Genomic DNA, 15,662 nt, shown 5'->3' with positions numbered 1-15,662 from the left:
AAAAGCAATTGCAGAACTTTGATATGTATAGTTCTGCCCATCGGTTAAGTTGTGAACACAAAGTTAAAAGATAATTTGAGAACTATAGTCAAAGCAACCTGAATCATTTGTAAAAAGAGAACACAGTTATAATGTAATATATTAGCAGTTCTAGAACATATACACATAGAGTATCTTTGTCATACTATACTACTCCTTAGATTAAAATGTTCACATTTAGTGAATTTAAGGAAAATGGAAATCATACTTCTTAGAAATGTTACTTTTCCTTTTTTTCTCTTGAATTCTGAAGTTATCTTTTGTTCTTCTTAAAACATTTATTGCTGCTTTTAGGAGAAATAATTAAGATCTTTAAGTTTCCAATAGCAATACTTTTGAGGTATTAAGGAATTATGAATGCTTGCATTTATTGTGTCACACTACAAAAGGGACTCAAATACGTTTTCCAAAGTTATATGAATTTAGAAATATGATTTTACATTTAGTCTTAATTTACTATTTATAACCACTTTAATTGTCAGAGGGGAATAACCATAAAACTTTAATCCTTTATGAAAATCCGTTTTTAAGGTTTTTTAGCAGAATGACCAGTAATGGGGTCAGCTAAATGGATGTCTTGCTCAAATGGCTCTGAAACTGAGGTGTTAAAAACGTATTCACAAACAGCCCCAACATAACCACTACTAGAAGTCTGGCAAGGGATTAGGAAACTCAGTAGTTACTTTTTAAATTCCACCTACTGAGGTTCAGGGAAAATGACCATTTTAAAGGTAAACAGGGAATGCTCAGACACCAAATAGATTTTCCCATAGATTTTGCTGGCATATTGACTCCTTGTATATATTTAGGAATAATGGTGTTGATACCAGATGGAGCTATGAGAAATCTGCTGTGTCTCATCACAGATCCCTACTGGCCCAAGGGAAGTTTAGTTAAACAACAACGACAAGGTTTTAAATCATATACTAATAAATGTTCATGAAGTTTAATTATGTTGTTTCATTAGATGAAAATATTTTCTGGAGACAGGATATTTCAAAATGTTGTTTTGGTAAAAAAAAAAAAAACAAAACATTGAATAAAGTTCAGTAGACAGCCTGCAGACAGATACACAGGTTCCAATAAAATTCAGGACCCCAAGGGTCCGCCCAGCTCTTGAATTGTTTAAAATAAACATGTAATGTAGTAGTTAAGTTTTAAAACGGCTTCTCAAAACTGGTTAGTTAAGGTACAGTCATTTATGAGAAATATATTCGTGAAAGTGATTTTCACCCTCTCAAATCGTCAGCGGAAAACTGTAGCTTCGATATCTATCAGTTGTTGTAAGTTTGTTCTCACGGTCGACCCAAACCAAGGCCAAGAGTTTATTCACTTTCTTACCGTTTATTACAGATAAATAATGTAGTGTGAGTTACAGAAAATGCTGAATCGCTGTAATTTCCATTCGTTTAAATAACAATAAAACCCTATGTACACTTAATTTCTTTCGGAAGAAACCTCCTCTCCCTGCCTCTGGCAGCCTTCTCCCATTCCTCCACTAACCAGTTAACTTTAATGTGAGAAACTAATTTGCACCCAACCTGTGAATGCCTTCACCTTCAGGTAGAAGAAACACTGATTTTAATGCATTTTTGCAAATAAATCATTACAATTTAATCACACACGACTCCACACAGACACACACCCATGATTTATTATCGTTAGGCTAGTTTCCTCCTCCCCCAGCGTGAGATAACCAATTTTGCTACGTGTGGTGTCTTAAACATTAACTTCCTACGATGCAGATTTGTTTACTGATTATCTAAGACGATAACGACGATTACTAAGGCAATAACACTCTTCCGTCTCCACCTTTATTGCTTTTGGGAGGAAGAAAATCAAATAAGCGAGCACGCAAACCCAACACCAAACAAAAAATTGGCGGCGTGACAATCTACTCTCTCGGCACTCCTCTAACTTCTGGTAGCCTCCATCGATGCACTCGAAAGCTCGGCTGACGCTGCCTGGCGCTGGAACCAGGAAGGCGGTGAGCTTAAACTGAAGCAAGTTCGGAGGACGCCGGCGGCGCCCAGATTTGAAGGAACGTTTCTAGGTCTGTGGAGCCTGCAAGTCAACGCGAGGCCTGAGACCGAAGGCCCGGACCCAGGTGATTCCCGCATCGGTAGCCCGGGAGGCGGCGCCTGCGGGTGCGCCGTTCCGAGGCCCTGGTAGGCTTGAGGCGGCGCGGGGCCTGGCGTAGTCCGCTGGGAAGGCGGCGTGGAGTCGGGGTGGAGGCGGTGGTGGGTGGCGGCCGCGAGGCGTGCTGAGCGGCACAGTACGCATGCGCCCCGCACCTGGCGCTTTCTGACCCTTTAGGTCCGAGCTGGGGCCTGTGGGTGCTGGGTGCTGGGTGGTGGGTGGCTGTAGGATTGCGTGCGGTCGCAGGCCTCAAGCTAGGCCCTTGGTCTGGAGGCGGTGAGGGAGAGTTAACCAGCCCTTCCTCCCATTCCTCCTTCACCCCCTACTCCCGCCACACCTCCTTCTCCATTCCCAGTGCCTGGTCCTAGATCACTGCTTTGGGTTTCTGTGTGGTTGGTGCTTCGTCACTAGCTCTAGGTAGGGTGGAGCGAGAGGGAGGCTGCCACCTGGTGCACTGTGCCCCACTCACTGTGCTGTTGGTACTTTAGATCCACCTGCTCTTTCAATGCCTATCCCCCTTCCTGGCTCGCACTCTTGCTTAGGTGAAATAGACTTAACTTTCTTAACATATGAATCTATTCACCTTATTCGCTTCTATTTCTTTGACTTCAGAATTTGTGGCCTGCTGGTCATAGAGTAAGAGCACATGGCTACCCTTAAGCTCTGTTTACTTTGGTGAGCGGTTATAGTGCACTGTTTATACGTGTTGCCGGCTCATGATTTTAGGTCAACCTTAATGTAATTTCTATCTCAGAGGTTATATATCTTTAAATGTACATTGCAAGCCTAAATTTTTTGTTACTGCGTTTTCAGAATTACCACTAACCTATTAGAGTTTCAGCTGACTAGGTACTAGGTATTCAAATAAATTCAAATATATTTTGCGTTACAAAACAGTATTCCAGCTGTTATTTTTGGACTTAGACATAAAAGCTCTAAGAGAAAGAGTTATGCAGAGTTGTCAGGTTTAAGGATTTGAACAGCTATGATAGGTGCAACCTTGTGGGGAAACTGTATCCCCTCCAGCTTTAGAGTCTATACGTATTCACTTTCTTTGCAGGCAAAGGAGATTTCCTGCTAAGTGGTAACACTTTACTACTGTATGTTCTTCAATAAGAGAGCTAAAAATGTTGGAAATAGAAAAAAAAAAATAAAGGCAGCTATTGATTGGCCTTGCCAACTCCACCACTCTTAGCAAAGAGTTGTGTTATGAGTTGGAAAAGTTGTGTAGTAAGATTGTTACAGTAGATGTATAGATATATTTTCTGCTTTCCTTTCAAACCACTGGGGAGAAATATTTATGACTGATAATGTTTTTTTTTAAAAAGAGATGCTAGGGGGCGCCTGGGTGATTCAGTCAGTTAAGCTTCTGGCTCTTGATTTTGGCCCTGGTCATGATCTCACTGTTGGTGGGTTTGAGCCCCGAGTTGGGCTCTATGCAGACAGCACGGAGCCTGTTTGGGATTCTCTCTCTCCCTCTCTCTTTGCCTCTTCCCCACTCATGCTCTCTCTCACAAAATAAATAAACTTAAAAAAAAAAAAAGATGCTAGTCAGCAAATTTTTTGTTAATGGAGGAGTGTTTTGACAATTCTGTATCTCTTTTGAATTTTGCTTTCTTATATCAAATTAGAATTTTACCTCTGTTTTTTCACTGTTTTTGCATGATTCTGTACTTGTTTGCAGATTTCTTCCTATGCTAAAATGATATTTTTACTTTTTTTTACTTTACCTCTTTGAGGTGGATTTCCCATTGACATGCCTGTTCTTTTCTTTTTTTCTTTCTTTTCTTTTCTTTTCTTCTTTTTTTTTTTTTTTTTTTTTTTTTTTTTGCCATGTGTCCAAGATAAAAAAGATTGATATACTAATGAATGAGTAGTGGAGAAATAAACTGTCATATCCTCTAGGAATCTTTGTTCTAACTGCATGTTTTCTGAGAAAGGTTAATTGCTTTTTGTACTTTTTTTAATAACTAGACAAAGGAACTATTTGTGTATGCCTTGAGCTGTCTTTTGAATGAGCACATCTTGGCTTCACATCTTCAGTTAGTCACTTAAACTTTACAATGAGATGTTTTTGTGAATTGATGTCCTGCTGTAGTCCTTACCTGTCCTGGTTTCAGTTCTGTAGTGGGAGTATTTGGGTAAGGTTTACAACCAAGAGACTACAACCAGGAAGTACTAGAAAATAGAGGGAGGACAGAAAACCAAGAGCTGTATGAGTTCTGTTCCTGTACTTGCCTTTTCTGTTTACAGATAGATTGAAAAATTGTTAGCTTGTAGGACTCTTAAAGATCTCTGCTCAATTCATTGTTGCCCTTCTCAGAAAGAGTTATTAATGTGTTTTACATGTACTTTTCCTTAATGACGGAGTTAAGTATAAAGAATTCTTTCTTACTAGGAGTGTGTAACGTGAGTAAGTAAGTACTCATGAGTAAGTATTTTCAATTATATGCCAATGAGATGAAAATCCAGAGGTAAGTATATATCTAGGGTGGTGAGTACGATTTCAGAACCTGTCATTGATAGAGAAGACAATTTTTGGATCTCTCTTATTTGCTTTTAGTGTTCACTTTTTCTGAATAAATATTTGAAGCTAACTGTAATAAAGAAATATAGTGGCTTTTGATATCTCTTGATTAATTATACTTCAGTGGAATTTTTCTGAAAAGTAAATGTGTTATTTGAAAATACATTCATAGTTTTGTGACATGGTTTTTGAACTTTCTTTTACTTAGTTCCTCTAAGGAAGGATTTTGTATCTTTCAGTAACTTTTCTGGGTTAAATGTAATCATTCTTCTACTGGGGTGCATTATGTTGTTTGAAATTAAAGGAAAATTTATACCCACCTCCTATTCTCTTTCTTTTTTTTTCCAGTCAACAGCAAGGTACATAATTAGATCTGTGTCATGTTCTTTCTACTTCTTTATGCCTTACATAGGGACTTAATAAGCTGGGCAAGAGTGGAGAATGGCAAACTTTCTAGTTTTAGGATTCCTTTACAACTCTATTTATTTGTTTAAGTAGGCTCCATGCCCAATGTGGGGCTTGAACTCATGACCTTGGTATCAAGAGTCAGATGCTGTACTGATTGAGCCACCCACATACCCTGGATTCCTTTATACCCTTGAAAATTATGGTGAACTCCAAGAACTTTTGTCTATGTGGGCTGTATCTATAAATATTGCCTTACTAGTAATTAAATTAGAAAATTTTGAAGTGTTAATCCACGTAAAAGTAATAAGCCCATTACATGGTAACAAATAACACATTTGATATGAAAAATAACTATTTTCCAAAACAAACTTAGTGAGAAAAGTGGCATTATTTTCCATTTTTCAAATCTCTCATGTCTGGCTTAATAGAAGACAGTTGTATTCTTAACATCTGCTTCTGCATTTAGTCTGTTGTGATGAGTTGTTATGATTAACGTATAGGGAGAAAATTTGGATTCACAAAGATATGGTATTTGAAAAATAAGTATTTTAATAGCCTTTTCAGATAATTACTTCTTTGATACCACACCAAAACATGAAAAGTAGTAGTTTCTTTTTTCATTTCTTTCCTTTCCTTTCCTTTCCTTTCCTTTCCTTTCCTTTCCTTTCCTTTCCTTTCCTTTTCTTTCTCTCTTTCTTTCTTTCTTTCTTTCTTTCTTTCTTTCTTTCTTTCTTTCTTTCTTTCTTTCTTTTTTTCTTTTCTTTTCTTTTCTTTTCTTTTCTTTTCTTTTCTTTTCTTTTCTTTCTTTCAAGTTTATTTATTCACTTTGAGAGAGAAGATCCTAAGCAGACTCTGCACTGTCAGTGTGGAGCCTGGTGTGTGGTGGGGTTCAGAGTCACGAACTGTGAGATCATGATCTGAGCCAAAACCAAAAGCCAGACTCTCAACCGACTGAGCCACCCAGGCACCCTGACAAGTAGTAGTTTCCTTAAGGTTGGTTGCAATCTGATATTTGAAGCCATATCAGTGACTTACATTAAAATCTTTTGGTTTGTCTGACACTGTGAGTGGATTTTTGTCATGGATTCTGTGACATCATGAGTTGGCCTTTGGGAAAATAATGGTTCACTGAGTTATGCATATCTTCTAGATTTTTACCTTATTATGTAATTTTTAAAAATTCACATTTGTTAATATCACTACTGATCTCATCAGAGAAATCTTTAGTAACTGGGAAGCTGTCAGTCTGTCTTGGTGGATACAAGTCCAAAATTCTAATTTTTGCTTGAGAGCTAAAATTTTATCGTTGGCAACAAATGTCAGTTTTCCTTGAAGTGAAAGACTCTTCATTCATTTCTGGGAAGATGTCTGCCAAATACTCAAGTCTGAGTAATCATGGTTAGTTTTTTTAAAAATAGTGTTTTAGGGGACCTGGGTGGCTTTAATTGGTTAAGCGTCTGACTCTTGGTTTTGGCTGAGGTCATGATCCCACAGTTGGTGAGATTGAGTCCCATGTCAGGCTCTGTGCTGACAGCACAGAACCTGCTTAGGATTCTCTCTCCCTCTTGCTCTCTGCCTCTCCCCTGCTCAGGCACGCTGTCTCGCACATTCTTTAGTAAACTTTTTAAAAACTGGTGTTTCATGACAAAAGCTAGTTCAATTTGAAATTCATCTGTACAAATGCTTGTTCTCAAGGTATCCATTCTTTAGTATGCAGCAGCAGGTAAGTGTATTTCCCGTTTCATCATACAGAATATTAAAAAGATGTGTGCTCAAGGGTTGAAATTTAAATTTTTTGTAATGTTTATTTATTTTTGATAGAGAGAGAGACAGAGTGCAAGTAGGGGAGGGGCAGAGAGAGAGGGAAACAGAATCCAAAGCAGGCTCCAGGCTCTGAACTGTCAGCACAGAGCTTTATGAAGGGCTTGAACCCACGAACTGTGAGATCATGACCTGAGCTGAAGTCAGACACTCAACCGGCTGAGCCACCCAGGCACCCCTGAAATTTAATGAAATTAATGATTTTTACTGCTTTGTCAAGGACATTCTTCAGTGAAACTGCCTTAAATTTTTTTTTTTAAACTGTGTGTTGCAGTGAAGAATATAATGACTACTACTAGTACAATTGGATGCCATTGCCTTGATTCTTGTTAAGGCTCCAGCAGTTTTGCCTACTGTTGCTTTTATTTACATCATCAGTGCAAAAGTCAACACAGTGAAAAAGGGAAATCATGTTTCAATATTATAATGAAAATAGTTTTGATTTCTTGGATCCCCGAAAGGGTCTTAGGGACCTGCAAAGGTCTACTAACTCCATTCTGAGAATTGCTATTATAGTGGGCAAGGGTTTTTGTCACTTGCTCATTGATATATCTCTTATACCTAGGCCTGTAATCATCCTGGGACTTTTCACCTGTGTCTAGTGTTAGATTTTTTTTTTTTTTTTTTCTTTTTTTTTTCTTGAATCTGGGTCATCTTTGTTGGTTTACTCTCTACTTTTGGTGGAGCACATCGTTTAGTAGCTTCCTAAGAAAGGGTGAGTGCAAGGTATAGTTTTGAGACTGCATATTTGAAAGTGTCTTTATTCTGATCTGTTATTACATCAGTGATTGGGTCTTAATATAGACAGGTTGAAAATCATTTTCACTTAGATTTGTGAAGGCAAGTGCTTTTTGTTTTCTGTGTTGCTGTTGAGAAGCCCTTTGTGATTCCCCCCATTTATTTCTCTTTGGAAGTTTCTAGGATCTTCTATATATGGCTGGTGTCTGAATTTTTCTGAGATATATCTGGTGTATGTCTTTTATTACTTCATTGTCCTGGGGATTTAAAGCAATGTCTTTCAATTCTGGAAATTCTTTTGAATTATTCTTTGGATATTTTTATCTCTTTTCTCCCCCTCCTTTTTTTTTTTATGGAATGCATATTCATTGGATATCCAACTTTCTGGATTGGTCCTTTTTTATTTCCTTTTTTTTTTTTTTTTAATTTTTTAAACATTTATTCATTTTTGAGAGATGGAGAGAGAGCATGAGTGGAGAAGGGGCAGAGGGAGGGAGACACAGAATCCGAAGCAGGCTCCAGGCTCTGAGCTGTCCACAGAGAGCCCGACGTGGGGCTTGAACCCACGAACTGTGAGATCATGACCTGAACCGAAGTTGGATGCTCAACTGACTGGACCACCCAGGCGCCCCTTTAATATTTTATTTTTAAGTAATTTCTACATCCAATGTGGGACTCAAACATAAAACCCTGAGATTGAGTCACATGCCCTGCAGACTGAGCCAGCCAGGCACCCACCTCCTATTTTTTCTTTTTCTTTCTACTTTCTTCAAGTCCTTTGACCTTATCTTCTAACCCTATTGATTTGTTTTTGTTGTTGTTGTTTTTATTTTAGACACAGAGTGAGAGCATGTGTGCACATGAGCAGGGGAGAGGGGCAAAGGGGGAGAGAGAAAGAGAATCTTACGTAGCCTCCAGCCCTATGCTGGGATCCATCCCATGACCCTGGGATTATGACCTGAGTGGAAATCAAGAGTCTGACGCTCAACCAACTGAGCCACCCAGGAGCCCCTACACTATTGTATTTTTTATTACAAATTATCATTTGTTTGAATTTCAAGCTTTCCTGTTCTTTGGATGTTCCTCCTATTCTTGTTTGCAGGATCATCTTCTCATGTGTTTCTGAGGATATTAACTGATTTTTTTTGCATGTTACCTGTTTACTAAAAGTTGCTTTTTTTTCTTTTTGTTTTGGTTCTGTCTCTTATGATGAAGGCTTTCATCATGTGATTGGTTATCTTTTGTTGTATAATCACTAAAAGGTTAACAACAAAAAAGGTTACAGAGAAAAGTTTATCGTTTAAGGTTTGGACTTGTTAACTGGTGGGTTTGGTTAAAAGGTGATTGGGTAAGGGCCTGGCCTTTTTTTCAGAGGACCTTCAAATATTTATTTACCTTTTTTTGGCTACCTATCAGTTTTTGTAAAGAATCTTCTGCCAGCATTCTTGGATCCAAGTACACTGAGTGCTGCAGTATTTACCATTAGATTATAAACCTTCATTTTCCTTTAACTTTGGCATCTTTAAGTTTAGCATCTTTCTGCCCTCTTTTACCCTGGACCTGGTGCTTCATTGTTTCATCATTTTCCTAAAGTAAACCATCTTTCCTGCTGGGACTGGAAAGGAGTAGTTATTTATCTGGTTTGGATGGGGGAGGACCTGGGAGATTACTTCTTTTACATTTTCAACTAATTCTCTGTATTTTAGTCTCATGACCCATTGTGCCTGCTCTGGTATCTGGTGTCTCAAATTCTTGACCCTTTCTGATTTTTGCTACGTGAATTGGCCTTTCTCTTGTTGGAATTCTCTGCAGTTGCTTGATATTCAACTTTCTTAGCTCTAAATTCTCCATCTGGTTTTCATTTGCTAAAAATTTATTGACATATCTTGTCTACTGTTCCTGTTGTTTTCTCTTCTAGTCTCTTTATCCTTGTGAATTTGTACTTCTTTATCCTTTCACTCTGATTTTAGTATTTTTTTAACCAGATAAGATTATCATAAAAACTCATCTTAATTTAAATGGTTATTTGTGGGCAAAGAAACGTCATTAACTGTCTAAAGATGAAAACAAGAAAGAAAAAAACAGGAAATAGGAAGACTTAGGTGATTGTCATCATGCAATTATGTAACATTCTTTAGTGAAAATACACACACACACAGACGTGGTTACATGTTATATATAATGGATATGTATATGTGGATATTTAAGTGTGTATATGTGTACATTTATACGGTCTATATATGTATACTTTCATAATTATAGTATTTGGAAGCTGGAAAGGGTCATGATGATCGTTAGCCAGTGCAATTTCATTTTTCAGTGAGGAAACTGGCTTTGATTTACAAGTGATTTACTGAAAGTTTCAAAACCAAGTCTTCCCAATATTTTAACTGTAAAATACTAGAACTATGAACAACTTGGAGGTTCAGAACTATATTTAAAGTCTAATTCTGGCCCTAGGTAAATAGCTTGATGTTTTGAATTAGTCCTGACAGCAATTTTCAAGTGGTATTGTGATTTTCAACTTTCAGGTGGTATTGTGTTAGAGTCAGGGAGAGGATGGCTTTCCTGACCATTCTGAAAACAAAGCTGTAATTTAACACAGTGCTTTTTTCATAGTAATGTTATTAACTTATTTTGAATAAATATTAAAGGGAATTATGAGATTTATTTATCTGCTCCATTAACTGTTTATCTTAACCATCACATAGGATGGATCTTGTTTTTATGTGACACTGAAAGATAGCTAATAACTATTTTAGTGAAATAAATGAGATTGTGTGTGAGACTAAAGGCTGACTTTAAGACAGGAAGCTTCTTATCAACTAAGTTAATTCTTTAATTTTTTTTAACATTTATTAATTTTTGAGAGACAGAGACTGAGTGTGAGTCGGGGAGAGGCAGAGAGAAAGGGAGACACAGAATTTGAAGCAGGCTCCAGGCACTGAGCTGACAGCACAGAGCCTGACGTGGGGCTCGAACTCACGAACTGTGAGATCATGACCTTTGCCAAAGTCAGACCCTTAACTGACTGAGCCACCCAGGTGCCCCTCAACTAAGTTAATTGTTTTTTTTATTTTTTAATTTTTAAAAAATATTTATTTATTTTTGGGAGACAGAGAGACAGAGTGCAAGCAAGGGAGGGGCAGAGAGAGGGAGACACAGAATCTGAAGCAGGCTCCAGGCTCTGAGCTGTGAGCACAGAGCCTGATGTGGAGCTTGAACCCGCAAAGTGCGGGATCGTGACCTGGGCCAGAAGTCGAATGCCCAACCGACTGAGCCACCCAGGCTCCCCTCAACTAAGTTAATTCTTAAGAATAAAAAAGTTGTATTTCTGTATTTTTTCTCTTTTGCTTACTAAATATACAAACATTACTATAGCCATATAGAAAATAGTGTAAAATAAAAACAATTACCCAGTTTCATCACTTAAATATTACCAATTATTTTCATTTTTGCTCTTACTCATATGTACATATTTTGTTAAAGTATAGTCTCTGGAGATACGGTTTTAATAATGCTATAATGAATATCTTCATGAATATATCTTCCTTTTAAGAAAAACTTTGCAGATATATTCTTAGAAGTAGGATTGCTTTGTCAAAAAGAAAATCAACATTTTAATGACTTTTTTTTTTTACTGCTTAATTGCATTCTAGAAGGATTTATACCATCACTTTATATAGGAATTAGCAGTATGCAGAGTTGACTGACTTAACAATAACCTCATCAACGTTAGTACTTTGCATTGTTTCCGTTTGTACTTTGTTGATAACTAATGAGGTTTTATCCATTTAAAAATTTAGTATTTTTAGTTAGAAAAATGTAACTATAAAAGGTAGTAAAATATTTTTTATCTTTAGGGAATGTGCAAGGATTAATGGTTGATCCCTAACTCAGATAGCGTATAATTGATGATAAGTGCAACTTAAAATATAAGAAAATTTATAATAATTTATATTCGTATCCCGTTCTCAGAATTGACTCTTTAGAGAGAGTTTTGAAAAAATTATGGACAAATTTAAATTGTTCATAAATTGTAAAAACAATTGATAATTCTTGAAGACTATACTAGAGCTACTTCTCATGTCTTGTCAAAATGCCAGGTACATTTAAAATTTTGCTTTAAGACTTTTTAAATTTTTACAAAGTTCTACAAATATTATTATGTTAAATTTCATCCATTGTGCCATTATGCTAGAAAAAATTTTCTTTGAATTTACACTTACAGAAATGGGACGCCGGTCATCAGATACTGAAGAAGAAAGCAGAAGCAAGAGAAAAAAGAAACACCGTAGACGGTCATCTTCAAGTAGTTCTTCAGATAGTAGAACATATAGCCGAAAGAAAGGTGGAAGGAAATCAAGGTCAAAGTCAAGATCTTGGTCCAGAGATCTTCAGCCTCGTTCTCATTCATATGATAGAAGGTAATTTTTATAATTTTTACTTATTTAGTAATGAGAGTAGCATTCTTTAGTATTCATATGTTTTTTTGGGTCAAAAAACTTTCAAGTTTTTTGGGTAAAACATTTTTTCTTTTATAAGTTATATATTTATGAGGGTTAAGTGCCAACCCAAAAGTTTTTAAAAATTTTTTTTAGTTTTTATTTTGAGTATGCTACATTAGTTTCAGGTGTACAATTTTGTGACTTGATAGGTTTATGCATTATTCTGTGTTCACCACAAGTATAGCTACCCTCTCTTCCGTTAACATTGGTATTGTAATATCATTGACTATATTCCTATGCTCTGCTTTTTATTCCTGTGCCTTACTCGTTTCATGACTGGAAGCCTGTATCTCCCTTTCCCTTTCACCCATTTGGCCCAACCCCTCATTCTCCCAAAGGTTTTCCTTTTTGCCAGGCCCAATCCATGGGTCTAGTGTCTGTCCTTTGTCTGTTCTTTGTAGACATGTAGATATAAACTGGTGTAGTTCTCATGAAATATCGTCTGATAATATTTGGAAGGATTGTATAGTGCTGAGGACCCTTAACATGTTAATTAGTAGCTGGATCCAATCACTAAACTATGCATCAGTCATCTGACTGTTAAAGAGGAATAATGTTTTATCTCTATTTGCTTCTAGGAAAGAGTGAGAAGTAGTAAAAATGAGACGATTCTTTAGAATCTAGAAGATTTCTGTCTAATGCCTGTAAAAATTTTTTTATAGCAATGACACTTGATTATATTTTATTTCAGACGCAGGCATCGATCAAGCAGTAGCTCCTCATATGGCTCTCGAAGAAAACGAAGTCGAAGTCGTTCAAGGGGTCGAGGGAAATCCTATAGAGTTCAGAGATCTAGGTCAAAAAGCAGAACAAGAAGGTATGCTGTAGTAGATATTTATCGCTGTTACAAAGCTATTTGTAACAGACTGTTTCCAAATTTAGTGATCTAAAGCAACAATCATTTATGTTCTCATGATTTTATGATTTTGACTGAGCTCAGCTGACAGTTCTGCTAATTTCACCTGGGGTCACTCATCCTCACTGGCTTCTCATTCTCTAGTAGGCAGGAGAGGGCTTTTTCACACGATGGAGGACATTTTTGAAGAATGTAAGAGAAGAAGCTAGAATTTTTCAAGATCTTGCCTCAGTGTGTTATAGAATGAGATTGTGTCTCCCGTAAATTCGTATATTGATGCCCTAACCCTTAACATAGCTATATTTGAAGAAAGGGTCTTTATGGAGGTAATTAAGGTTAAATGAGGTCATAGGGTAGAGCTTAATCCTGTAGGGATACATGTATCTTCACATGGCCTTAAAAGAAGAGGAAGAGAGAGATCTTTTTCTTTCTGTGAGTATGCACTCAGAGGAAAGGCCACGTGAAGACACAGTGAAAAGGTGGATATTTATAAGCCAGGAAGACAGCCCTTACCAGTAACCAAATTAGCTGGCATCTTCATTTTAGAATTATAATAGCCTCCAGAACTGTGAGAAATAAATTTCTCTTGTTTAAGCTGTCCAGTCTGCTGGACATTAGTTTGTTATAGCAGTTGGAACAGACTAATACACAGCTAGACTAATACATTAATACACAGTCTAATATTCCACCTGTGTTTTCTGGCTGTGCTCAAGGGCCAATAATACAGAGAATAGCCTGTCTGGAGACAGTTGTACATTTGGGCAATGGTAGAAAATTTGGTTAAGTAGGATGGGGACTGTGGTATTGACAGACTTGATAAAAATAGGCATTCAGAAATTATTGAAGGTTTTTGAGCAGAAGAATGTTAGGATAAAAACAGCATTTTAAGCAGATCATTTTCTTTTCTCTGCTTAGTTCTTCATACTACTATTAGGCTCTAGTTTTAGGGATATATTAACAGCCTGGTTTTGTTATCTAGGCATGAAATTTTGTAAGTTGTATGAATCTGAAGTTGGTTAATAGCAGTAAAGTTCAAATATTTAGCTTTCTGGCCTTGTGTTATTTGCCCTCAGCCTCTTCTCCTCTGTTATACTCTATGGATAAGCCACCTTGTGTTATATACCTTTTTTTTCATACATGTCCCTGAATTGCTAGCTTTGTTTCTTTGAGTATGCTCTTTGGCTTTCTTGCATATCTTTATTTTGAGAAATCTTTCTATCCTTTAATGCTTGGTTCTATTTAACCTTTAATTATTTCTCAGTCCTTTTTTGATTTTTTTACCTTTTCACTCCCAAGTTAAATTTAATCCCTCCTTTCTTGACCCACCATCACCTGTGGTTCCTGATTTGTAACAATTCTATTTTGAATATTATGTTTTTGTTATTCTCACATATTGTAAACTCTTGCAGTGACACCCTCTTATTACCTAGCAAAATGCCTTGCTTGGTAAACATGTCTTGATTTGAATGAATGATTAAATGGGGAAATGAAGTTAGGTAGAGAGCTGGGTTTTGTAGCAAGAAAAAGTTTTATTGTTTTATTGATTTGGAGAAGGAAAGCTGTTTTTTTGGATGTATTGATTTGTCTAAAGAGAGTCTGATTACCAGAAAATAGCTTCAATTGAAATTTCCCATCATTGGGAACAAAAATAATAATTCATGTTTTTTATGGTCTTTTTTAGTTTATATTTTCACATATACTTCCATATATTTTCACGTGCATCAGTCATTTAGAGTTTGATGTCAAGCATTAGGGTTTTAACATAAGAAACTTTTGTAACCTTTGGAAGGATTCAGGGAATTAGGAGAACTGTCACTGATTATTTTAGCTTGAAGCATGGCAGCTGGTTGTTTGCTCAGAAGTCACTGGAAATTTTAAGTACTCTCTCAGTTGGTAGCACCAAAGTGGGTGGCTCTCAAGAAACCATTCACCTGGAAGGTGTTTTTCTGCCCAATTATCTACCTACACCTATCTCCAAAGGGGGGTCTGGAAATGTTAATTTCCTTTGCAATGCAAGGAAGACTTTAAAAACAATAGCAGTGATGTCTAGTCAACCACAAACTATCTAGCACATATGCATTTAGTAATTTGAGTTTTGTAACTCCATCAGGGTATCATGTATTGTAATACCTTTATTTTGTATATCAGAAAACAAGTGCAGAGGTTTATTCAGAACAACTTTTCAGCCTCTTGGATTGACACTTTGGCATTTAACTATAATAACTAAATAATCTGGAGTCACTGAAAAGTCTTAAATTTTGAGAAAGTACATTATCTATGTCCTATGCACATACTATTTTAAGAATATATTTTAAGAATTTTTCAAAATATTTGAACTAAATGAGTTTAATCTTGGTTTAACAAGAAAATTGAACAACTCATTCCTTGAACAGCATGGGTAATCAAGGCTATATTTTAAACAGAAAAGATGAAAGTAGTCAGTTTTTCAAAGAAAAAAATACGATTCTAAAGCAAAGGTGTGTTGTTAATGATCTCTGTGCTTTTTAATAGAAATGAGTGATTTCAGTCATGGTAAGTCAGATACTTCCAGAAAACTTGTTACACATGTAAAAAGTAATTGAAAGATGAAGCATGTTCTGAGGGATGGCAGGGGGAAGTCAAATAT

The 15,662-nt window shown here is 36.5% G+C and overlaps 1 protein-coding gene across 1 annotated transcript in view; it reads left to right on the top strand.

The window, feature by feature from the left end:
* The first annotated feature begins 1,586 nt into the window (after positions 1–1,586).
* Positions 1,587–15,662, top strand: part of RSRC1 (arginine and serine rich coiled-coil 1) — a 417,872-nt gene continuing 403,796 nt past the window's right edge. Inside the window, exons 1-4 of the mRNA XM_045037326.1 lie at positions 1,587–1,602; positions 1,967–2,146; positions 11,904–12,099; positions 12,872–12,997. Of these exons, the coding sequence (XP_044893261.1) occupies positions 1,587–1,602; positions 1,967–2,146; positions 11,904–12,099; positions 12,872–12,997 (518 nt within the window). The remainder of the gene's footprint in view (positions 1,603–1,966; positions 2,147–11,903; positions 12,100–12,871; positions 12,998–15,662) is intronic.

Source organism: Felis catus, chromosome C2 (assembly GCF_018350175.1).
Source record: "Felis catus isolate Fca126 chromosome C2, F.catus_Fca126_mat1.0, whole genome shotgun sequence".
In the NCBI taxonomy this organism is placed as follows: Eukaryota; Metazoa; Chordata; class Mammalia; order Carnivora; family Felidae; genus Felis; species Felis catus.
The sequence above is the reverse complement of the archived record's forward strand: the minus strand, read 5'-3'. Positions and strand labels throughout refer to the sequence as shown.